General features: G+C 52.2%; 1 protein-coding gene across 4 annotated transcripts in view; it reads left to right on the forward strand.

Annotated features, from left to right (window-relative positions):
- Zfat (zinc finger and AT-hook domain containing) overlaps window positions 1-24,922 on the forward strand; it is a 206,253-nt gene that overhangs the window by 36,793 nt on the left and 144,538 nt on the right. For all 4 annotated transcript variants that reach the window (XM_026407368.2, XM_077800861.1, XM_026407367.2 and 1 more), the window contains one exon: window positions 7,970-8,221. In XM_026407368.2, the coding sequence (XP_026263153.2) occupies window positions 7,970-8,221 (252 nt within the window). The remainder of the gene's footprint in view (window positions 1-7,969; window positions 8,222-24,922) is intronic.

The raw sequence follows: 24,922 nt of genomic DNA on the forward strand, positions 1-24,922 counted from the left end.
ATTATGGCCTAACATGTGACCTTTCCTGGAGAAACCACCATGTGATGTTGAAAAGAATTTGTTTTCTGTTTTTGGATAGAATGTTCTATATATGTTACGTCTTGTTGGCTTATAGTGTTGCTCAAGTCCCCTTTTTCTTGTCTATGTCCAGATTTTATAATTGAGAAATATGTGGTTTAGAGGCTCAAGAAGTTAAAATAACTTTCGCTTGGTACTTCGTTAGTAAGTGGGAGAGGGGTTGAGGCCCAGCTGTTCTGATCGCGTTTGTGTGTTCTTGTGGTACTGTGGGTGCAGAAGGTCCCTGGCTTAACCACCGTGTGGCTTACAATTTTTCAGTCTTACAATGCTGTGAAAGCAATATTCATTCAGCAGAAACCATATTAAAATTTTGAAACTGAATCTTTTTCCTGGGCTAGTGACATGTGGTCTGATCCTTTTTTTGATGTGGGCAGTGGTGTGAGGCTCAGCTTTCAGTCAGTGACATGATCACAAGGGGAAGCATCCCATGCTCTGTATTTGCCATATTGCTAAGCCATGATATTTGATGGGTTAGGCATATTCAATGTATTTTTTAAAAATATTTATGATGTTTTAAAAGGTTATGATAGGTTTACCAGAACACGACTCCATTATAAATTGAAGAATATCTATAGTAGTTCCCCTCTATCTATGGAGATGTGTTCTAGGACCCCCAATGGATGCCCCAAACCATGGATAGTACCAAACTCTGTACATACTATGACTTTTCCCCCTATATACATACCTGTCATAAGGTTTAATTTATAAATTAGGTATAGCAATAACATCAATAACATAGAATAATTACGGCAATATACTGTAATAATATGATCACTATTCTTGTGAGGTCATTATTAAGTAAGATAAGGGTTATTTGAATGTAAGCATATGATGCCTCATCAGTTGATCTGATAACTGAGCGGGCTGCTAAGCTACTAATGGGTAGGTAGTGTATACAGAGTGGATATCTTGCACAGAGGGATTAATCATGTCCCAGGCAGGCCAGAGTGGGACAGTGACAGATTTCATCATGTTTCTCAGAATGGTGTGGAATATAAACTCACAAGTTGTTTAGCTCAGGAGTCATTTTTATTTAGTCTTAGGAGACTACTCATGGGTAAGTGAAACCATGGGAAGCCAACGTGGAGAGGGGAGGGACAGTATAGGTAAGTCCTTTCCACTGAGTACTCTTATATGTTGTTTTCCTTTATTAAATAACTTGTTGAATTCTTCCTGAATGCATTTTCTCTTTTTCTGTTGTGTATACTGGAAGATTAATTGCCTGTGTAGTTTAATTTAAAAAACTATTTCTTAAGACTTTAATTAAACTCAGCCTCTTATAGTAGAAAATTTCTTCAAAAGTCTTTCATTAAGAACCTCAAGCCCTTCTTTTTCTCTTTGTGGAAGTCCATAAAATTTGAGGCTTGTAGAGGCTTCGTTTCTCTCTAATGATTTCCATTCAGGTTTAACCTTCACAATTCATTTTAACTTGAGAGATACTTGAAATGCTTTAATTAAACTTTTAAGTGAGCAGTAATTGATTTATTATTTTGGTTTCCCTTTAGAACATGGAGGTTCCTAAATTCTCTGGTTTATTTTATAGCCTTTTAATCTTTTTGGCTCCTGTAGGAAGTGGTCTTCACAATGACCTTTCATTTCCCCCCTCCTCCTAATCAGATTTTGACTGTGGTCCAAGCAGAAATTGCCTGATGGACTTAGCTCTTTCTCCTCTGTGTGTGTGTGTATAGTGCAGATGTGTGAGTATTCATGAGTGTGTTTGAGCGGGCCGTGGGAGCTAGTGCCGATTGTGTGTGCACGTGTGCTCTGCTCTTCTGGCTCTGCGCAGGTTGGCGGCTGCCCTTGCTGAAAGGGAGAGTTGCATGGGCCTCTAGAGCCTCGTTTTGGTTCTTCTGATTTCCCCCTTTCACACCCTCCTTAGAAACTTTTCCTTCTCTTTTCTACCTGTTACTTCCCTTCCTTTGCCCCCTTCCACTTCTCTGTTCACTCCCTGCTGATTGAGGGCCTGCTGTTTGCCTGGGTGCTGTGCTAGGTGCTGGGGGTGTGTACCCAGGCTGTTCCTGTTTGGGTACCTCTTGCCTGGTGGACAGCAAGTTGGCCAGGAGGCCCTGTGTGCAGCAGGTGAGTGCCTCTTTAGGGTCAGCCATGAAGTGGGTCACTTACTCTGGCTTGAGAGTAAAAAGAGGCATCCTAGGAGGTTGATGTCTAAATTGATATCATAGTGTTGTCTCTTCTGAAGATTTGCCACAAATGAAGTCATCATGGGTATATTAGGGATACTGTGCTGGTTCTTCTAGTAACAACTGAGACCTTAGCCTTCCAGCCTGTCCTGGTTGGCACTGTGGATGTAGAGGAAAGGACACACATCTTGGAATCCCCTAGACTTGGTCCTGGTCCTGGGACTTTCGTGTAGCTGTCAGGGCCTGGTCGAGCACACTGGAGCCTCTGTGCAGATTGTAGGAGGTGCCTCTTCTGGGATGAGTTAGTCACAGGTACTTTCTGGGTGAACATACATGAAAGGTACACAGGACTGATGCAGCCAGTGCCTGAGTATGAAGCTTGGCTAGTGCAAGTTGGCTCTGGAGGGTCCTCCAGGTGTGACTCTTGTCATCTGTCACAAGGAGATACTGGCCTTTTTCACAGGTTCTGAGGCAAGCATATGTTCATGCACGTCACTCTAGTGCTTTGAACATAGTCCATAATGAGTGCTCTGTGCGTGGCAAACCTGCCCCCTTCCTTACGCACAGTGCTCTTTAGTGTTGGGAGCTGTCACACTGAGGTGCATAGCTGCCTGAGACTGTCATTTTCCTGTAGAACTTAGAGGTCAGCCTCTGTTACTTCTGTGCTCTGTTAATTGCACTGACCAAAGGTCTTGCTCTCCAAGTCAGGGGTGAAGCTCACTGACTCTGAGGAAAAGAGGTCCGTTTTCAAATCCTGCCTCTGGCACCGTTCTGTTCTGTGAGCTTGGGACATTTTAATTAATCTTTGTATGCCTCAGTGTCCTTGACTGTGAAAAGGGGACAATACTAAGGATACCTTTGGGTGTTAAGTGAGGAAATGCATGTGAAATATTTGGCAGTGGTGCCTGAGGTCTGGGTGCTGGATCAGTCACTGCTCTCGTTCACGAGGCATTTCCACCACAGGGCCGTTGGAGCCCTGGGAAGCCTTGGGCCCTGTTGCCTGGTGCTGCAGAGCAGGATGTAGTCTGGCCCACCGAGGGGGTGTGCATCCTCCAGACACCTGAGAGGCTCACACTTCCTCTTCTCTGATAAATAATTCATTGTCTCCCCTAGTGCTTCTTGGGCTTTGGATGTAAATGTCAGGGAGATTGACTGTCAGGGCTCTAAAATGTTTGTCTTTCAGGATCTTCCAAAATTCTGGAGCTGGTGTGACTAGAGATTGAGTTGCCAAGTGAGAGCACCAGGAGACTGTGTATCTGTGCTCTTAGGCAGAAGAAAATGGATGTGCTCCTGATTATATTGGATTTCTTGGTGTATGAGCTATTGTAAAAGGAAGAAATTAAAGAAAAAACATGCACCGAGTCAGAATAAACAAGAATGCATGTACATCAAGGAATCATATAATCTAACAGTGGACTGGCTAGGAAGAGAAATTCCAAATCAGGATATTAGGGACGATGGCCAGAATAATAAACAGTAGTTGTTTTATCAGTCCCTCAGTACCATGCTCAGACTATAGTGGATCACTGTTGTCAACAGTGACTCTGTAAAATAGGGACAGTTCTGTGTTTATTTTTCACATTGGAAACTGAGGCTCAGAGGGGATTTGCATCCAAGTCTATGTGACTCTAAATAAGTCAGTGTGCTCTGTGCCGTGCGCATTGGCTCCTTTAGTGTGGAAATGACCCTCAGTACCCATAGTGGGTGAGACTTGGCAGGAACAGTTTGGCTGGAATGAGGAAACCCAGGTCCCAGGGTTGCAGCTCGGCGGCTCCCTGGAGGGGGTGCCAAGCCACTGGAACATTTGGGCTCCCATTTCCGCTTCCGTTGAAGATGTTATGTTTGCTATACTCGTCTCATAAGGGTTTTAAGAATAAAATGAGATAATAGCAGAGAAAGGTCTTGCAAACTTGAGTGATGCACATAAAGAATTCATTATTAAATTTTTGATTATGTTGGGCTATTTTTCCATGATGCTCATGTCTTGATTGAATTAAAAAGTCTTTGCCTCATGCTTTCTGTCCCTTGTCAGCTTTCTCTTGAGATCTGCATGAGTGATTATCTGACAAGAGGGAGTTGTCCCCAGACTGTGGGATTAGAGCAGGTTCAGATGCACCATGGTCCAGCCCCCGTTTTTGTAATTGGAAACTTGGAACATAAGAAATGACTTATTTTCCAAATGCCTCTTTTTCAGTCATCAAACAGTGGATCAAAGTGTTTATTAAATGTCTATTCCATATTCAGCTCTGTTTAAGTTCCTGTGGGACCCAGGACTTGAGAGCCCAGCTCAAACCTTGCTGTTTACAGTGCAAGGAGAGGAAAAGGGCAATAATTAGAAACTGTCCACACTCTGCTGTGAGGAGTTCATGTTGTGAGGCGGGTCAGCTTGCGAGGGCCTGGCCTGCTTAAAACATCTGGGAACAGCCTAGGCAGGAGATGCTGAGACTTGAGCTGGACCTGAAATGTTGGGATGTGAACTGGAGTTAGGGGTCTGATTGGGAATGAGGAAGATGGTCACAGGCAGGGGGACTAAAACTGCATGTAAGTAAAGAGTCAGGGACTATCTGCATGTCTGAAGGGTGGAGGGCGAGGCAGGGAGGGGGATGCTGTATGTGTGTGTGTGAGTGTGTGTGTGTGTGTGTGTGTGTGTGTGTGTGTGTGTATGTGTTTCTAGGGTTAAACCTAGAAGTCTGGTCTTTGTATGTGGGCAAAGTCATCCAGAATGATGGAAGATTCTAGAGCCAAGGAATGACAGGGAGACAGGAGCTGGGGCCAGGGAGAACCTGGAATGGCACCCTGGAGTCTGGAGACTGTGTGCAGGCATGGGATGGCACAGTTGCCCTGGGTGGACAGGGGTTTGCCCTGCAGATGTTTCTGTGACAGAATCTCCAGATTCGAGGGACACTTGAGTAAAGGAATTTGGGGAGGAGGAAGAGGAAGTGTAGACAACTAGCTCCTTCCAAGTGTTTGGATTTAGAGCTTGTCTCGTTTTCCTTGCCTGGTTCCAGGATTCTCAGCTCTTTTTATAAAATGTGGGTGGTTGACAGTAGCAACTCGTTTCCAGTGCTTAAATTATTCCAAGTTCATTTATGAATATTTCATTTTTAGCTAACTAATTGGTCTTGAGGATCTGAATTATGGATGTAGCAAGATGGGAGATTAGTTTTGTCACCATTGTGTTTGAGGCTTTTCAAAGCTTTCAGGGCCGATTTTGTGTTTCTTCCTTGACAACCAGATTGCACCTTGCTCATCAGTTTAATTCAGCCAGCTTTACTGGGTCAGGGCACCAGGCTAGGTGCAGAGTGGATGAGGCATCACCTGGGCAAGGGCTCTGCCTTCAAGGAGTCTCCACTCTGTGGGAAGACAGACTTCCAGACAGCCCTGCTGGATGGCACCCTGGCTGCATTCCCAGCCTGCTGCCAGCAAACTGTCTTTTGCACAGTCGGTACTGCTGCTTTTGGCTGTGTGCTCAGGTGTGTTGTGAGAAAACGTGGGGACTTGCCATGCCAGTTTGCCAAACTCCAGGTTAGGAGCACAGGGCACCACATGACTAAGTCCTCAACAGGCTTCTGACACCAGCCACAACCGGGGGGGGGGGGTGTCTCCAGGGCCACCTTCTCTGATCAGCTAGCTGCAAATTTGGGGATCTCTAGGGCCTTCTTTAGGCTTGATAATTTGCAAGAATTCACAGAACTAAGGAAAGTTCTGTTATTTCCTTTTGGTCCCCTCAGGGAGTCCTAGACATCTCCTCTGTCTTTAGTGCATGACAACAACAAGATAATCTCCATCCAGGAAGCTCACAGAGCCTTGGCTGTCCAGAGTGTCTTTTGGACCTCAGTGACACACAGCCACCTGAATGGTCTCCAGACCCTCCTTGAGGTTGTGACTGCTCTCCAGTGCCTCTGGAGGTTGGAGCTGATGTACTGGAGCCAAGGTGAAGCATCATCAATCATCCAGGGGCAAAGACCCCAGGGAAACACAGACCCTCCCATGCAGAGGGACATCTAGGAGTCTGGGGATCCCTCCCGGTCACCCAGAGAAAGGGCTGGACCTCTCTTGACTTAGGTTAATTCTTGAATACGCAGCTGTGTCCTGAGAGAGCATTTCAGAGCAGTGGCTTCTTCATGGCAGGATGCCAGAGTTGATCACTGGGGTTAGATCTGGGCCACAAACTTCAATAGACTAATGTGACATGTGGTGGGTGTTTCATAGACTTTGCTAATTCTGCTGCTCTGATATCAATTGCTGCTTCAATAGGTTGTACATGCTGTTTTGAAGAATAATAATAGGAAAAGTTTTAATGACTTTGGGGTAAACACTTTTTCCTTACTCACTGCATCCCTTCTCTCCTCCATCCCCACATGTGGGGGCTGGTCCTCCTGGAAACAGCCTTTGTCTTCTCGTTGAAATTCAGTATTGGCGAAGGGACTGAGGGCTCTGGTCTGCTGCGTGTTCTGTCTGGATTCTCGGTGTGCCTTTATGGTTTGTAATTGTGCCTGTTGCTGTGGCTGGAGAGGCTATGGTTGGACCCTCAGCCAAGGCAGACCTGTGCATTGCAGCTCAGCAGAGGCTTTGCTCCTGGAAATCTCCTGCCCCAGGAGAATGGGTGCCTGTCTCTCTATGTTCATGGGAACCCAGTGCCAAGGTCGGCTTCCTTGTCTAGAGTGCCTGCAGGTGAACTGCCTTCCCTGTAGACTCTGCCCCATAGCCTCCCTCTCTGACCATGAACACAGGCCACCCTTTTCATTAGAGGACCTTTGTGGTGCTAGCAGTGGGTAAAGTGGTTGGTGTTTCACTGTGCAGAGCCACAACTTTAGAAAGAGCAGGAAGGTCCCCCAAAGATGTCCTCATCCACAGACCAGTCTTCAACCAAGCTGATGCCAGGACCCGCGAGTCCTCCCTTTTCCCTGCTGTCCAGTTCCGAGGACTGCCCAGATTGCATTCTTTAGTCAGACAGATGGCTGTGGCCTTGGGGACCTCGGCCTGACCAGGAGTGGCCCCCTGGTTGGCTCTTTCAGGGGTTCCTCTCAAAGTCACATCTTCTGCTTCACTTTGCACGACTGTGCATGCTGCTCTGCTTCCCGACCCTGCTTTGCTCTTAATTTCTACCTTTTTTTCAGAGATGAAAGCCTTAAAGATGAACACTAATTAAGAAGAAATGCATGTTGTAAAATGATTTGGAACTTGGCTTTAAAGCAGCTCTGATCATGCCATTTAAAATCAGTAGGTCGCTAGGAAACTTGAAAAATATTGTTATTGTCTTTGCCCTATAATTTGTGGCTTTAGATTGTAATTATTTTTTCTCTTTCTCACCAGGACAATTTGACTTCTTGAAATAATCTGAATAGTTGTCTGACTCATTAAGAGTATGACAAGCTCAGCAGTGTCTGAGAACTCTTTGCAAAGAAGGAGCAAGATCTGGATTTAAAAGGAAGTGGTGGTTAGCGAGGATTTTGGTCTGGGGGCCAACAGCCACAGCTTAGGTCTCAAGCTTCATAGAAGGAGCTTGTGCAAAGGTTCACCCTACAGTCTTGAGGCAGAATATCTATCATAAGATCCGGTGCCATCAGCATTTAGGCACAGGGACAGTAGGACTGGTGATGCTGCTGCAGCCGGGCCCTTCTAGGGCTTCTTTAGACTTTCCTTTTTAATAAAATGGGAGACCTGAACATATTCTTACATTTAGAAATTAAGTGCGTGCCCTGCCCTGCCACCCGGTGTCACTCCACCCTGCTTTCTTGTTTCCTTTGCAGAGTTTTTGGTCATGAAGAGGAGGAGAGGCAGGCCTAAGGGGTCCACGAAGAAGCCCAGTGCTGAAGAGGAGCTGGTGGAAAACTTTGTGAACCCTAGTGACGAGGGTCCACTGGCTCCAGAGGAGGGGGCTGGCTTGACTCCGAGCAGCCTGGAGTGTGGCAAGTGCTGTCGGAAGTTCTCCAACACGCGCCAGCTGCGGAAGCACATCTGCATCATTGTGCTGAATTTGGGTGAGGAGGAAGGAGAAGCAGGTAAATGGACCAGGTGACCATGTGGTTTCTCACAGAGATGTACCTAAGGATACTTGCTGACGGCTTTGCTTGTTACTTGGAATAGCATGCACTTATTCAGGTCTCCCCCATCTCATTTTCATAATGGTTACTGAATATTACTGTGTATAATCTTTGGAATTAATGTGCCATCTGTGAGCTGGAGCCCATGGTGTGCAGGCCCAGGGTGCCTTGGTGGTGCTTTGGTGGGTCGTAGAGAGAGTAAAACAGTTTCTACCCTTGATGAGCTTATGTTCTGTGAAAGGAGATTTGAGTTTTAAAATGCACAATGACAAAGGATAGAAAATCGTTCCTGGGAGAGGGTGTACTGGTACAAAGTCAGTGAATCTGGTGCCACAGTTTGGCATTTGGCTGACGGGTGGGAGGTTGTCTTAAGGATGGACAGGGCCATGTGCATAGTGTGAATGACTTGGGGACTCAAGGCCGTGTTAGGAACCTGATTGGCCACCAGTGGCTGAGGACTGGGGTGTGGAGGTCAGCTCTGAAGTAGCTCCTACAAAGGGCTGGAGAGGAATGGCCTCCAGCAGGGAGGACAGCTGGGGGACAGCTCCTCTTAGACCGCCTTCCTAGAGGAGCGAGGTTGCAAGGCTGTGCTGCAGGCACAGGCCTCCAGTGGCTCTGTAATGATTGTTTGCTTCTGAGCTGTTTTCCAAGATTTCAGGCTGCTCCTGTTTAGGAAGATCTTGGTGTTCCCTACTTTGCTCAGCCTGCTGCATGGGAGGCCATTCAAGTCAAAAACTCTGGCTCTGGAATGTGGCTCCTGGGGTTGGAATCCCACTTAAGCACTTCTAAATCCCTCCTGCCTCTGCTCAGTCTCCTTGTCTGTAACATGGGGCTAGAAGCAATGTGGTTGCTCTGAGTATTAAATTAGACAGGACTTGTAAAGAGCATCATAGCCTTACAGAAGTACCCAGTAAATATCAGCTATCCTTTTAGCTGTTGAGGGCCATGCAGAGACAGCACTATTTTCATTTTTCCTTTTTAAAGGATACACTTGGACACTGAAAGATGAAGTAATTTGTCCCAGGTCTCTTAGTCAGGGGACCTGGCCTTTGAACCCTGGCCATCCTACTTTGAACCTCTGCTCTTAAACTCTTTGCTGTAAATGCCTCTCTCCGAACAGTGAAGCCAGACCCTTGGTGTGCAGAATCCTAGCACAGATTGGATGGATTATTGAGTAACTCATCAACTAATACTGATGAACATCTAGGATGGTGGCCAGGCTCATCGCCAACATCTGTGCAGGTTGTAGAAGGTATATGATCTGGTTCTTCTCCTGCAAAGTGCCGGTGGAAACCTGACCACTGTGGGTTCACAAGCAGCAGCCCAGGTCCCAGCTTGGCAGTGGGGAGAGTGGTCCCGAGTCATACAGGCAGTGGCCATGCCAGAGGGGTGGGCAGCAGCTGCAAGATTGCAGAAGGATCAGTGCTGTTCAGGAGCTTAGAGTTCTTTTGGAGAATAAGGACAGTTTTAGAGAGGAAATATTGAGGAGTGGAACAGCACCGACCTTCTCCGACCTGTTGCCGGGCTTTGTCAGTCTCTGCGCTTGGGTGATAGGATGTCCCAGTCTCTCTCTGTCACACACAGACATGCACACACACCCTTCCCCACGTGTCCCTGTCTCTCTCTGTCACACACAGACATGCACACATACCCTTCCCCACGTGTCCAGTCTCTCTCTGTCACACACAGACATGCACACACACCCTTCCCCACGTGTCCCAGTCTCTCTCTGTTGCACACAGACATGCACACACACCCTTCCCCACGTGTCCCAGTCTCTCTCTGTCGCACACAGACATGCACACACACCCTTCCCCACGTGTCCCAGTCTCTCTCTGTCACACACAGACATGCACACACACCCTTCCCCACGTGTCCCTGTCTCTCTCTGTCACACACAGACATGCACACACACCCTTCCCCACGTGTCCCAGTCTCTCTCTGTCACACACAGACATGCACACACACCCTTCCCCACGTGTCCAGTCTCTCTCTGTCGCACACAGACATGCACACACAGCCTTCCCCACGTGTCCAGTCTCTCTCTGTCGCACACAGACATGCACACACAGCCTTCCCCACGTGTCCAGTCTCTCTGTCACACACAGACATGCACACACACCCTTCCCCATGTGTTCCAGTCTCTCTCTGTCGCACACAGACATGCACACACACCCTTCCCCACGTGTCCCAGTCTCTCTCTGTGACACACAGACATGCACACACACCCTTCCCCACGTGTCCCTGTCTCTCTGTCACACACAGACATGCACACACACCCTTCCCCACGTGTCCAGTCTCTCTGTCACACACAGACATGCACACACACCCTTCCCCACGTGTCTCAGTCTCTCTCTGTCACACACAGACATGCACACATACCCTTCCCCACGTGTCCCAGTCTCTCTCTGTCACACACAGACATGCACACACACCCTTCCCCACGTGTCCCAGTCTCTCTCTGTCGCATACAGACATTCACACACACCCTTCCCCACGTGTCCCAGTCTCTCTCTGTCGCACACAGACATGTACACACACAGCCTGCCCCACGTGTCCCAGTCTCTCTCTGTCGCACACAGACATGCACACACACCCTTACCCACGTGTCCCAGTCTCTCTCTGTCACACACAGACATGCACACATACCATTCCCCACGTGTCCCAGTCTCTCTCTGTCACACACAGACATGCACACACACCCTTCCCCACGTGTCCCAGTCTCTCTCTGTCACACACAGACATGCACACACACCCTTCCCCACGTGTCCCTGTCTCTCTCTGTCACACACAGACATGCACACACACCCTTCCCCACGTGTCCTGTCTCTCTCTGTCACACACAGACATGCACACACACCCTTCCCCACGTGTCCCTGTCTCTCTCTGTCACACACAGACATGCACACACACCCTTCCCCATGTGTCCAGTCTCTCTCTGTCACACACAGACATGCACACACACCCTTCCCCACGTGTCCCTGTCTCTCTCTGTCACACACAGACATGCACACACACCCTTCCCCACGTGTCCCAGTCTCTCTCTGTCACACACAGACATGCACACACACCCTTCCCCACGTGTCCCAGTCTCTCTCTGTCACACACAGACATGCACACACACCCTTCCCCACGTATCCAGTCTCTCTCTGTCACACACAGACATGCACACACACCCTTCCCCACGTGTCCAGTCTCTCTCTGTCGCACACAGACATGCACACACACCCTTCCCCACGTGTCCCAGTCTCTCTCTGTCGCACACAGACATGCACACACACCCTTCCCCACGTGTCCCTGTCTCTCTCTGTCGCACACAGACATGCACACACACCCTTCCCCACGTGTCCCTGTCTCTCTCTGTCGCACACAGACATGCACACATACCCTTCCCCACGTGTCCCAGTCTCTCTCTGTCGCACACAGACATGCACACACACCCTTCCCCACGTGTCCCTGTCTCTCTCTGTCGCACACAGACATGCACACAAACCTTCCCCACGTGTCCCAGTCTCTCTCTGTCACACACAGACAAGCACACATACCCTTCCCCACGTGTCCCAGTCTCTCTCTGTCACACACAGACATGCACACACATACCCTTCCCCACGTGTCCAGTCTCTCTGTCACACACAGACATGCACACATACCCTTCCCCACGTGTCCAGTCTCTCTCTGTCACACACAGACATGCACACACACCCTTCCCCACGTGTCCAGTCTCTCTCTGTCACACACAGACATGCACACACACCCTTCCCCACGTGTCCAGTCTCTCTCTGTCGCACACAGACATGCACACACACCCTTCCCCACGTGTCCCTGTCTCTCTGTCGCACACAGACATGCACACACACCCTTCCCCTCGTGTCCCAGTCTCTCTCTGTCGCACACAGACATGCACACATACCCTTCCCCACGTGTCCCAGTCTCTCTCTGTCGCACACAGACATGCACACACAGCCTTCCCCACGTGTCCAGTCTCTCTCTGTCACACACTGACATGCACACACATACCCTTCCCCACGTGTCCCAGTCTCTCTCTGTCACACACAGACATGCACACACACCCTTCCCCACGTGTCCCTGTCTCTCTCTGTCACACACAGACATGCACACATACCCTTCCCCACGTGTCCCAGTCTCTCTCTGTCACACACAGACATGCACACATACCCTTCCCCACGTGTCCCAGTCTCTCTCTGTCACACACAGACATGCACACACATACCCTTCCCCATGTGTCCAGTCTCTCTCTGTCACACACAGACATGCACACATACCCTTCCCCACGTGTCCAGTCTCTCTCTGTCACACACAGACATGCACACACACCCTTCCCCACGTGTCCAGTCTCTCTCTGTCACACACAGACATGCACACACACCCTTCCCCACGTGTCCAGTCTCTCTCTGTCGCACACAGACATGCACACACACCCTTCCCCACGTGTCCCTGTCTCTCTCTGTCGCACACAGACATGTACACACACCCTTCCCCTCGTGTCCCAGTTTCTCTCTGTCGCACACAGACATGCACACATACCCTTCCCCACGTGTCCCAGTCTCTCTCTGTCGCACACAGACATGCACACACAGCCTTCCCCACGTGTCCAGTCTCTCTCTGTCACACACAGACATGCACACACATACCCTTCCCCATGTGCCCCAGTCTCTCTCTGTCACACAGAGACATGCACACATACCCTTCCCCACGTGTCCCAGTCTCTCTCTGTCGCACACAGACATGCACACACACCCTTCCCCACGTGTCCAGTCTCTCTCTGTCACACACAGACATGCACACACACCCTTCCCCACGTGTCCCAGTCTCTCTCTGTCACACACAGACATGCACACACACCCTTCCCCTCGTGTCCCAGTCTCTCTCTGTCGCACACAGACATGCACACATACCCTTGCCCACGTGTCCCTGTCTCTCTCTGTCACACACAGACATGCACACATACCCTTCCCCACGTGTCCCAGTCTCTCTCTGTCACACACAGACATGCACACACACCCTTCCCCACGTGTCCCAGTCTCTCTCTGTCACACACAGACATGCACACACACCCTTCCCCACGTGTCCCAGTCTCTCTCTGTCACACACAGACATGCACACATACCCTTCCCCACGTGTCCCTGTCTCTCTCTGTCACACACAGACATGCACACATACCCTTCCCCACGTGTCCCAGTCTCTCTCTGTCACACACAGACATGCACACACACCCTTCCCCACATGTCCCTGTCTCTCTCTGTCGCACACAGACATGCACACAAACCCTTCCCCACGTGTCCCAGTCTCTCTCTGTGACACACAGACATGCACACACACCCTTCCCCACGTGTCCCTGTCTCTCTGTCACACACAGACATGCACACACACCCTTCCCCACGTGTCCAGTCTCTCTGTCACACACAGACATGCACACACACCCTTCCCCACGTGTCCCAGTCTCTCTCTGTCACACACAGACATGCACACATACCCTTCCCCACGTGTCCCAGTCTCTCTCTGTCACACACAGACATGCACACACACCCTTCCCCACGTGTCCCAGTCTCTCTCTGTCGCATACAGACATTCACACACACCCTTCCCCACGTGTCCCAGTCTCTCTCTGTCGCACACAGACATGTACACACACAGCCTGCCCCACGTGTCCCAGTCTCTCTCTGTCGCACACAGACATGCACACACACCCTTACCCACGTGTCCCAGTCTCTCTCTGTCACACACAGACATGCACACATACCATTCCCCACGTGTCCCAGTCTCTCTCTGTCACACACAGACATGCACACACACCCTTCCCCACGTGTCCCAGTCTCTCTCTGTCACACACAGACATGCACACACACCCTTCCCCACGTGTCCCTGTCTCTCTCTGTCACACACAGACATGCACACACACCCTTCCCCACGTGTCCTGTCTCTCTCTGTCACACACAGACATGCACACACACCCTTCCCCACGTGTCCCTGTCTCTCTCTGTCACACACAGACATGCACACACACCCTTCCCCATGTGTCCAGTCTCTCTCTGTCACACACAGACATGCACACACACCCTTCCCCACGTGTCCCTGTCTCTCTCTGTCACACACAGACATGCACACACACCCTTCCCCACGTGTCCCAGTCTCTCTCTGTCACACACAGACATGCACACACACCCTTCCCCACGTGTCCCAGTCTCTCTCTGTCACACACAGACATGCACACACACCCTTCCCCACGTATCCAGTCTCTCTCTGTCACACACAGACATGCACACACACCCTTCCCCACGTGTCCAGTCTCTCTCTGTCGCACACAGACATGCACACACACCCTTCCCCACGTGTCCCAGTCTCTCTCTGTCGCACACAGACATGCACACACACCCTTCCCCACGTGTCCCTGTCTCTCTCTGTCGCACACAGACATGCACACACACCCTTCCCCACGTGTCCCTGTCTCTCTCTGTCGCACACAGACATGCACACATACCCTTCCCCACGTGTCCCAGTCTCTCTCTGTCGCACACAGACATGCACACACACCCTTCCCCACGTGTCCCTGTCTCTCTCTGTCGCACACAGACATGCACACAAACCTTCCCCACGTGTCCCAGTCTCTCTCTGTCACACACAGACAAGCACACATACCCTTCCCCACGTGTCCCAGTCTCTCTCTGTCACACACAGACATGCACACACATACCCTTCCCCACGTGTCCAGTCTCTCTGTCACACACAGACATGCACACATACCCTTCCCCACGTGTCCAGTCTCTCTCTGTCACACACAGACATGCACACACACCCTTCCCCACGTGTCCAGTCTCTCTCTGTCACACACAGACATGCACACACACCCTTCCCCACGTGTCCAGTCTCTCTCTGTCGCACACAGACATGCACACACACCCTTCCCCACGTGTCCCTGTCTCTCTGTCGCACACAGACATGCACACACACCCTTCCCCTCGTGTCCCAGTCTCTCTCTGTCGCACACAGACATGCACACATACCCTTCCCCACGTGTCCCAGTCTCTCTCTGTCGCACACAGACATGCACACACAGCCTTCCCCACGTGTCCAGTCTCTCTCTGTCACACACTGACATGCACACACATACCCTTCCCCACGTGTCCCAGTCTCTCTCTGTCACACACAGACATGCACACACACCCTTCCCCACGTGTCCCTGTCTCTCTCTGTCACACACAGACATGCACACATACCCTTCCCCACGTGTCCCAGTCTCTCTCTGTCACACACAGACATGCACACATACCCTTCCCCACGTGTCCCAGTCTCTCTCTGTCACACACAGACATGCACACACATACCCTTCCCCATGTGTCCAGTCTCTCTCTGTCACACACAGACATGCACACATACCCTTCCCCACGTGTCCAGTCTCTCTCTGTCACACACAGACATGCACACACACCCTTCCCCACGTGTCCAGTCTCTCTGTCACACACAGACATGCACACACACCCTTCCCCACGTGTCCAGTCTCTCTCTGTCGCACACAGACATGCACACACACCCTTCCCCACGTGTCCCTGTCTCTCTCTGTCGCACACAGACATGTACACACACCCTTCCCCTCGTGTCCCAGTTTCTCTCTGTCGCACACAGACATGCACACATACCCTTCCCCACGTGTCCCAGTCTCTCTCTGTCGCACACAGACATGCACACACAGCCTTCCCCACGTGTCCAGTCTCTCTCTGTCACACACAGACATGCACACACATACCCTTCCCCATGTGCCCCAGTCTCTCTCTGTCACACAGAGACATGCACACATACCCTTCCCCACGTGTCCCAGTCTCTCTCTGTCGCACACAGACATGCACACACACCCTTCCCCACGTGTCCAGTCTCTCTCTGTCACACACAGACATGCACACACACCCTTCCCCACGTGTCCCAGTCTCTCTCTGTCACACACAGACATGCACACACACCCTTCCCCTCGTGTCCCAGTCTCTCTCTGTCGCACACAGACATGCACACATACCCTTGCCCACGTGTCCCTGTCTCTCTCTGTCACACACAGACATGCACACATACCCTTCCCCACGTGTCCCAGTCTCTCTCTGTCACACACAGACATGCACACACACCCTTCCCCACGTGTCCCAGTCTCTCTCTGTCACACACAGACATGCACACACACCCTTCCCCACGTGTCCCAGTCTCTCTCTGTCACACACAGACATGCACACATACCCTTCCCCACGTGTCCCTGTCTCTCTCTGTCACACACAGACATGCACACATACCCTTCCCCACGTGTCCCAGTCTCTCTCTGTCACACACAGACATGCACACACACCCTTCCCCACATGTCCCTGTCTCTCTCTGTCGCACACAGACATGCACACAAACCCTTCCCCACGTGTCCCAGTCTCTCTCTGTGACACACAGACATGCACACACACCCTTCCCCACGTGTCCCTGTCTCTCTGTCACACACAGACATGCACACACACCCTTCCCCACGTGTCCAGTCTCTCTGTCACACACAGACATGCACACACACCCTTCCCCACGTGTCCCAGTCTCTCTCTGTCACACACAGACATGCACACATACCCTTCCCCACGTGTCCCAGTCTCTCTCTGTCACACACAGACATGCACACACACCCTTCCCCACGTGTCCCAGTCTCTCTCTGTCGCATACAGACATTCACACACACCCTTCCCCACGTGTCCCAGTCTCTCTCTGTCGCACACAGACATGTACACACACAGCCTGCCCCACGTGTCCCAGTCTCTCTCTGTCGCACACAGACATGCACACACACCCTTCCCCACGTGTCCCAGTCTCTCTCTGTCACACACAGACATGCACACATACCCTTCCCCACGTGTCCCAGTCTCCCTCTGTCACACACAGACATGCACACACACCCTTCCCCACGTGTCCCAGACTCTCTCTGTCACATACAGACATGCACACACACCCTTCCCCACGTGTCCCTGTCTCTCTCTGTCACACACAGACATGCACACACACCCTTCCCCACGTGTCCTGTCTCTCTCTGTCACACACAGACATGCACACACCCCCTTCCCCACGTGTCCCTGTCTCTCTCTGTCACACACAGACATGCACACACACCCTTCCCCATGTGTCCAGTCTCTCTCTGTCACACACAGACATGCACACACACCCTTCCCCACGTGTCCCTGTCTCTCTCTGTCACACACAGACATGCACACACACCCTTCCCCACGTGTCCCAGTCTCTCTCTGTCACACACAGACATGCACACACACCCTTCCCCACGTGTCCCAGTCTCTCTCTGTCACACACAGACATGCACACACACCCTTCCCCACGTATCCAGTCTCTCTCTGTCACACACAGACATGCACACACACCCTTCCCCACGTGTCCAGTCTCTCTCTGTCGCACACAGACATGCACACACACCCTTCCCCACGTGTCCCAGTCTCTCTCTGTCGCACACAGACATGCACACACACCCTTCCCCATGTGTCCCTATCTCTCTCTGTCGCACACAGACATGCACACACACCCTTCCCCACGTGTCCCTGTCTCTCTCTGTGACACACAGACATGCACACATTCCCTTCCCCACGTGTCCCAGTCTCTCTCTGTCACACACAGACATGCACACAAACCCTTCCCCACGTGTCCCTGTCTCTCTCTGTCACACACAGACATGCACACATACCCTTCCCCACGTGTCCCAGTCTCTCTCTGTCACACACAGACATGCACACATACCCTTCCCCACGTGTCCCAGTCTCTCTCTGTCACACACAGACATGCACACACATACCCTTCCCACGTGTCCAGTCTCTCTCTGTCACACACAGACATGCACACATACCCTTCCCCACGTGTCCAGTCTCTCTCTGTCGCACACAGACATGCACACACACCCTTCCCCACGTGTCCAGTCTCTCTCTGTCACACACAGACATGCACACATACCCTTCCCCACGTGTCCAGTCTCTCTCTGTCGCACACAGACATGCACACACAGCCTTCCCCACGTGTCCAGTCTCTCTCTGTCACACACTGACATGCACACACATACCCTTCCCCACGTGTCCCAGTCTCTCTCTGTCACACACAGACATGCACACACACCCTTCCCCACGTGTCCCTGTCTCTCTCTGTCACACACAGACATGCACACATACCCTTCCCCACGTGTCCCAGTCTCTCTCTGTCACACAGACATGCACACATACCCTTCCCCACGTGTCCCAGTCTCTCTCTGTCACACACAGACATGCACACACATACCCTTCCCCACGTGTCCAGTCTCTCTCTGTCACACACAGACATGCACACCTACCCTTCCCCACGTGTCCAGTCTCTCTCTGTCACACACAGACATGCACACACACCCTTCCCCACGTGTCCAGTCTCTCTCTGTCACACACAGACATGCACACACACCCTTCCCCACGTGTCCAGTCTCTCTCTGTCACACACAGACATGCACACACACCCTTCCCCACGTGTCCCAGTCTCTCTCTGTCACACACAGACATGTACACACACCCTTCCCCTCGTGTCCCAGTCTCTCTCTGTCGCACACAGACATGCACACACACCCTTCCCCACGTGTCCCTGTCTCTCTCTGTCGCACACAGACATGTACACACACCCTTCCCCTCGTGTCCCAGTCTCTCTCTGTCGCACACAGACATGCACACATACCCTTCCCCACGTGTCCCAGTCTCTCTCTGACGCACACAGACATGCACACACAGCCTTCCCCACGTGTCCAGTCTCTCTCTGTCACACACAGACATGCACACACATACCCTTCCCCATGTGTCCCAGTCTCTCTCTGTCACACAGAGACATGCACACATACCCTTCCCCACGTGTCCCAGTCTCTCTCTGTCGCACACAGACATGCACACATACCCTTCCCCATGTGTCCCAGTCTCTCTCTGTCGCACACAGACATGCACACACACCCTTCCACACGTGTCCAGTCTCTCTCTGTCACACACAGACATGCACACACACCCTTCCCCACGTGTCCCAGTCTCTCTCTGTCACACACAGACATGCACACACACCCTTCCCCTCGTGTCCCAGTCTCTCTCTGTCGCACACAGACATGCACACATACCCTTGCCCACGTGTCCCTGTCTCTCTCTGTCACACACAGACATGCACACATACCCTTCCCCACGTGTACCAGTCTCTCTCTGTCACACACAGACATGCACACACACCCTTCCCCACGTGTCCCTGTCTCTCTCTGTCACACACAGACATGCACACACACCCTTCCCCACGTGTCCCAGTCTCTCTCTGTCACACACAGACATGCACACATACCCTTCCCCACGTGTCCCTGTCTTTCTCTGTCACACACAGACATGCACACATACCCTTCCCCACGTGTCCCAGTCTCTCTCTGTCACACACAGACATGCACACACACCCTTCCCCACGTGTCCCTGTCTCTCTCTGTCGCACACAGACATGCACACACACCCTTCCCCACGTGTCCCAGTCTCTCTCTGTGACACACAGACATGCACACACACCCTTCCCCACATGTCCCTGTCCCTCTGTCACACACAGGCATGCACACACACCCTTCCCCACGTGTCCAGTCTCTCTGTCACACACAGACATGCACACACACCCTTCCCCACGTGTCCCAGTCTCTCTCTGTCACACACAGACATGCACACATACCCTTCCCCACGTGTCCCAGTCTCTCTCTGTCACACACAGACATGCACACAAACCCTTCCCCACGTGTCCCAGTCTCTCTCTGTCGCTTACAGACATTCACACACACCCTTCCCCACGTGTCCCAGTCTCTCTCTGTCGCACACAGACATGTACACACACAACCTGCCCCACGTGTCCCAGTCTCTCTCTGTCGCACACAGACATGCACACACACCCTTCCCCACGTGTCCCAGTCTCTCTCTGTCACACACAGACATGCACACATACCCTTCCCCACGTGTCCCAGTCTCTCTCTGTCGCACACAGACATGCACACACACACTTCCCCACGTGTCCAGTCTCTCTCTGTCACTCACAGACATGCACACATACCCTTCCCCACGTGTCCAGTCTCTCTCTGTCACACACAGACATGCACACACACCCTTCCCCACGTGTCCAGTCTCTCTCTGTCACACACAGACATGCACACATACCCTTCCCCACGTGTCCAGTCTCTCTCTGTCGCACACAGACATGCACACACACCCTTCCCCACGTGTCCAGTCTCTCTCTGTCACACACAGACATGCACACACACCCTTCCCCACGTGTCCCTGTCTCTCTCTGTCACACACAGACATGCACACATACCCTTCCCCACGTGTCCCAGTCTCTCTCTGTCACACACAGACATGCACACATACCCTTCCCCACGTGTCCCAGTCTCTCTCTGTCACACACAGACATGCACACACATACCCTTCCCCACGTGTCCAGTCTCTCTCTGTCACACACAGACATGCACACATACCCTTCCCCACGTGTCCAGTCTCTCTCTGTCACACACAGACATGCACACACACCCTTCCCCACGTGTCCAGTCTCTCTCTGTCACACACAGACATGCACACACACCCTTCCCCACGTGTCCAGTCTCTCTCTGTCACACACAGACATGCACACACACCCTTCCCCACGTGTCCCAGTCTCTCTCTGTCACACACAGACATGTACACACACCCTTCCCCTCGTGTCCCAGTCTCTCTCTGTCGCACACAGACATGCACACACACCCTTCCTCACGTGTCCCTGTCTCTCTCTGTCGCACACAGACATGTACACACACCCTTCCCCTCGTGTCCCAGTCTCTCTCTGTCGCACACAGACATGCACACATACCCTTCCCCACGTGTCCCAGTCTCTCTCTGACGCACACAGACATACACACACAGCATTCCCCACGTGTCCAGTCTCTCTCTGTCACACACAGACATGCACACACATACCCTTCCCCATGTGTCCCAGTCTCTCTCTGTCACACAGAGACATGCACACATACCCTTCCCCACGTGTCCCAGTCTCTCTCTGTCGCACACAGACATGCACACATACCCTTCCCCATGTGTCCCAGTCTCTCTCTGTCGCACACAGACATGCACACACACCCTTCCCCACGTGTCCAGTCTCTCTCTGTCACACACAGACATGCACACACACCCTTCCCCACGTGTCCCAGTCTCTCCCTGTCACACACAGACATGCACACACACCCTTCCCCTCGTGTCCCAGTCTCTCTCTGTCGCACACAGACATGCACACATACCCTTGCCCACGTGTCCCTGTCTCTCTCTGTCACACACAGACATGCACACATACCCTTCCCCACGTGTCCCAGTCTCTCTCTGTCACACACAGACATGCACACACACCCTTCCCCACGTGTCCCTGTCTCTCTCTGTCACACACAGACATGCACACACACCCTTCCCCACGTGTCCCAGTCTCTCTCTGTCACACACAGACATGCACACATACCCTTCCCCACGTGTCCCTGTCTTTCTCTGTCACACACAGACATGCACACATACCCTTCCCCACGTGTCCCAGTCTCTCTCTGTCACACACAGACATGCACACACACCCTTCCCCACGTGTCCCTGTCTCTCTCTGTCGCACACAGACATGCACACACACCCTTCCCCACGTGTCCCAGTCTCTCTCTGTGACACACAGACATGCACACACACCCTTCCCCACATGTCCCTGTCCCTCTGTCACACACAGGCATGCACACACACCCTTCCCCACGTGTCCAGTCTCTCTGTCACACACAGACATGCACACACACCCTTCCCCACGTGTCCCAGTCTCTCTCTGTCACACACAGACATGCACACATACCCTTCCCCACGTGTCCCAGTCTCTCTCTGTCACACACAGACATGCACACAAACCCTTCCCCACGTGTCCCATTCTCTCTCTGTCGCTTACAGACATTCACACACACCCTTCCCCACGTGTCCCAGTCTCTCTCTGTCGCACACAGACATGTACACACACAACCTGCCCCACGTGTCCCAGTCTCTCTCTGTCGCACACAGACATGCACACACACCCTTCCCCACGTGTCCCAGTCTCTCTCTGTCACACACAGACATGCACACATACCCTTCCCCACGTGTCCCAGTCTCTCTCTGTCGCACACAGACATGCACACACATACCCTTCCCCACGTGTCCAGTCTCTCTCTGTCACTCACAGACATGCACACATACCCTTCCCCACGTGTCCAGTCTCTCTCTGTCACACACAGACATGCACACACACCCTTCCCCACGTGTCCAGTCTCTCTCTGTCACACACAGACATGCACACATACCCTTCCCCACGTGTCCAGTCTCTCTCTGTCGCACACAGACATGCACACACACCCTTCCCCACGTGTCCAGTCTCTCTCTGTCACACACAGACATGCACACATACCCTTCCCCACGTGTCCAGTCTCTCTCTGTCGCACACAGACATGCACACACAGCCTTCCCCACGTGTCCAGTCTCTCTCTGTCACACACTGACATGCACACACATACCCTTCCCCACGTGTCCCAGTCTCTCTCTGTCACACACAGACATGCACACACACCCTTCCCCACGTGTCCCTGTCTCTCTCTGTCACACACAGACATGCACACATACCCTTCCCCACGTGTCCCAGTCTCTCTCTGTCACACACAGACATGCACACATACCCTTCCCCACGTGTCCCAGTCTCTCTCTGTCACACACAGACATGCACACACATACCCTTCCCCACGTGTCCAGTCTCTCTCTGTCACACACAGACATGCACACATACCCTTCCCCACGTGTCCAGTCTCTCTCTGTCACACACAGACATGCACACACACCCTTCCCCACGTGTCCAGTCTCTCTCTGTCACACACAGACATGCACACACACCCTTCCCCACGTGTCCAGTCTCTCTCTGTCACACACAGACATGCACACACACCCTTCCCCACGTGTCCCAGTCTCTCTCTGTCACACACAGACATGTACACACACCCTTCCCCTCGTGTCCCAGTCTCTCTCTGTCGCACACAGACATGCACACACACCCTTCCCCACGTGTCCCTGTCTCTCTCTGTCGCACACAGACATGTACACACACCCTTCCCCTCGTGTCCCAGTCTCTCTCTGTCGCACACAGACATGCACACATACCCTTCCCCACGTGTCCCAGTCTCTCTCTGACGCACACAGACATGCACACACAGCCTTCCCCACGTGTCCAGTCTCTCTCTGTCACACACAGACATGCACACACATACCCTTCCCCATGTGTCCCAGTCTCTCTCTGTCACACAGAGACATGCACACATACCCTTCCCCACGTGTCCCAGTCTCTCTCTGTCGCACACAGACATGCACACATACCCTTCCCCATGTGTCCCAGTCTCTCTCTGTCGCACACAGACATGCACACACACCCTTCCCCACGTGTCCAGTCTCTCTCTGTCACACACAGACATGCACACACACCCTTCCCCACGTGTCCCAGTCTCTCTCTGTCACACACAGACATGCACACACACCCTTCCCCTCGTGTCCCAGTCTCTCTCTGTCGCACACAGACATGCACACATACCCTTGCCCACGTGTCCCTGTCTCTCTCTGTCACACACAGACATGCACACATACCCTTCCCCACGTGTCCCAGTCTCTCTCTGTCACACACAGACATGCACACACACCCTTCTCCACGTGTCCCTGTCTCTCTCTGTCACACACAGACATGCACACACACCCTTCCCCACGTGTCCCAGTCTCTCTCTGTCACACACAGACATGCACACATACCCTTCCCCACGTGTCCCTGTCTTTCTCTGTCACACACAGACATGCACACATACCCTTCCCCACGTGTCCCAGTCTCTCTCTGTCACACACAGACATGCACACACACCCTTCCCCACGTGTCCCTGTCTCTCTCTGTCGCACACAGACATGCACACACACCCTTCCCCACGTGTCCCAGTCTCTCTCTGTGACACACAGACATGCACACACACCCTTGCCCACATGTCCCTGTCCCTCTGTCACACACAGACATGCACACACACCCTTCCCCACGTGTCCAGTCTCTCTGTCACACACAGACATGCACACACACCCTTCCCCACGTGTCCCAGTCTCTCTCTGTCACACACAGATATGCACACATACCCTTCCCCACGTGTCCCAGTCTCTCTCTGTCACACACAGACATGCACACAAACCCTTCCCCACGTGTCCCAGTCTCTCTCTGTCGCATACAGACATTCACACACACCCTTCCCCACGTGTCCCAGTCTCTCTCTGTCGCACACAGACATGTACACACACAACCTGCCCCACGTGTCCCAGTCTCTCTCTGTCGCACACAGACATGCACACACACCCTTCCCCACGTGTCCCAGTCTCTCTCTGTCACACACAGACATGCACACATACCCTTCCCGACGTGTCCCAGTCTCCCTCTGTCATACACAGACATGCACACACACCCTTCCCCACGTGTCCCAGTCGCTCTCTGTCACATACAGACATGCACACACACCCTTCCCCACGTGTCCCTGTCTCTCTCTGTCACACACAGACATGCACACACACCCTTCCCACGTGTCCTGTCTCTCTCTGT

Source organism: Urocitellus parryii, chromosome 7 (genome assembly GCF_045843805.1).
Source record: "Urocitellus parryii isolate mUroPar1 chromosome 7, mUroPar1.hap1, whole genome shotgun sequence".
NCBI lineage: Eukaryota > Metazoa > Chordata > Mammalia > Rodentia > Sciuridae > Urocitellus > Urocitellus parryii.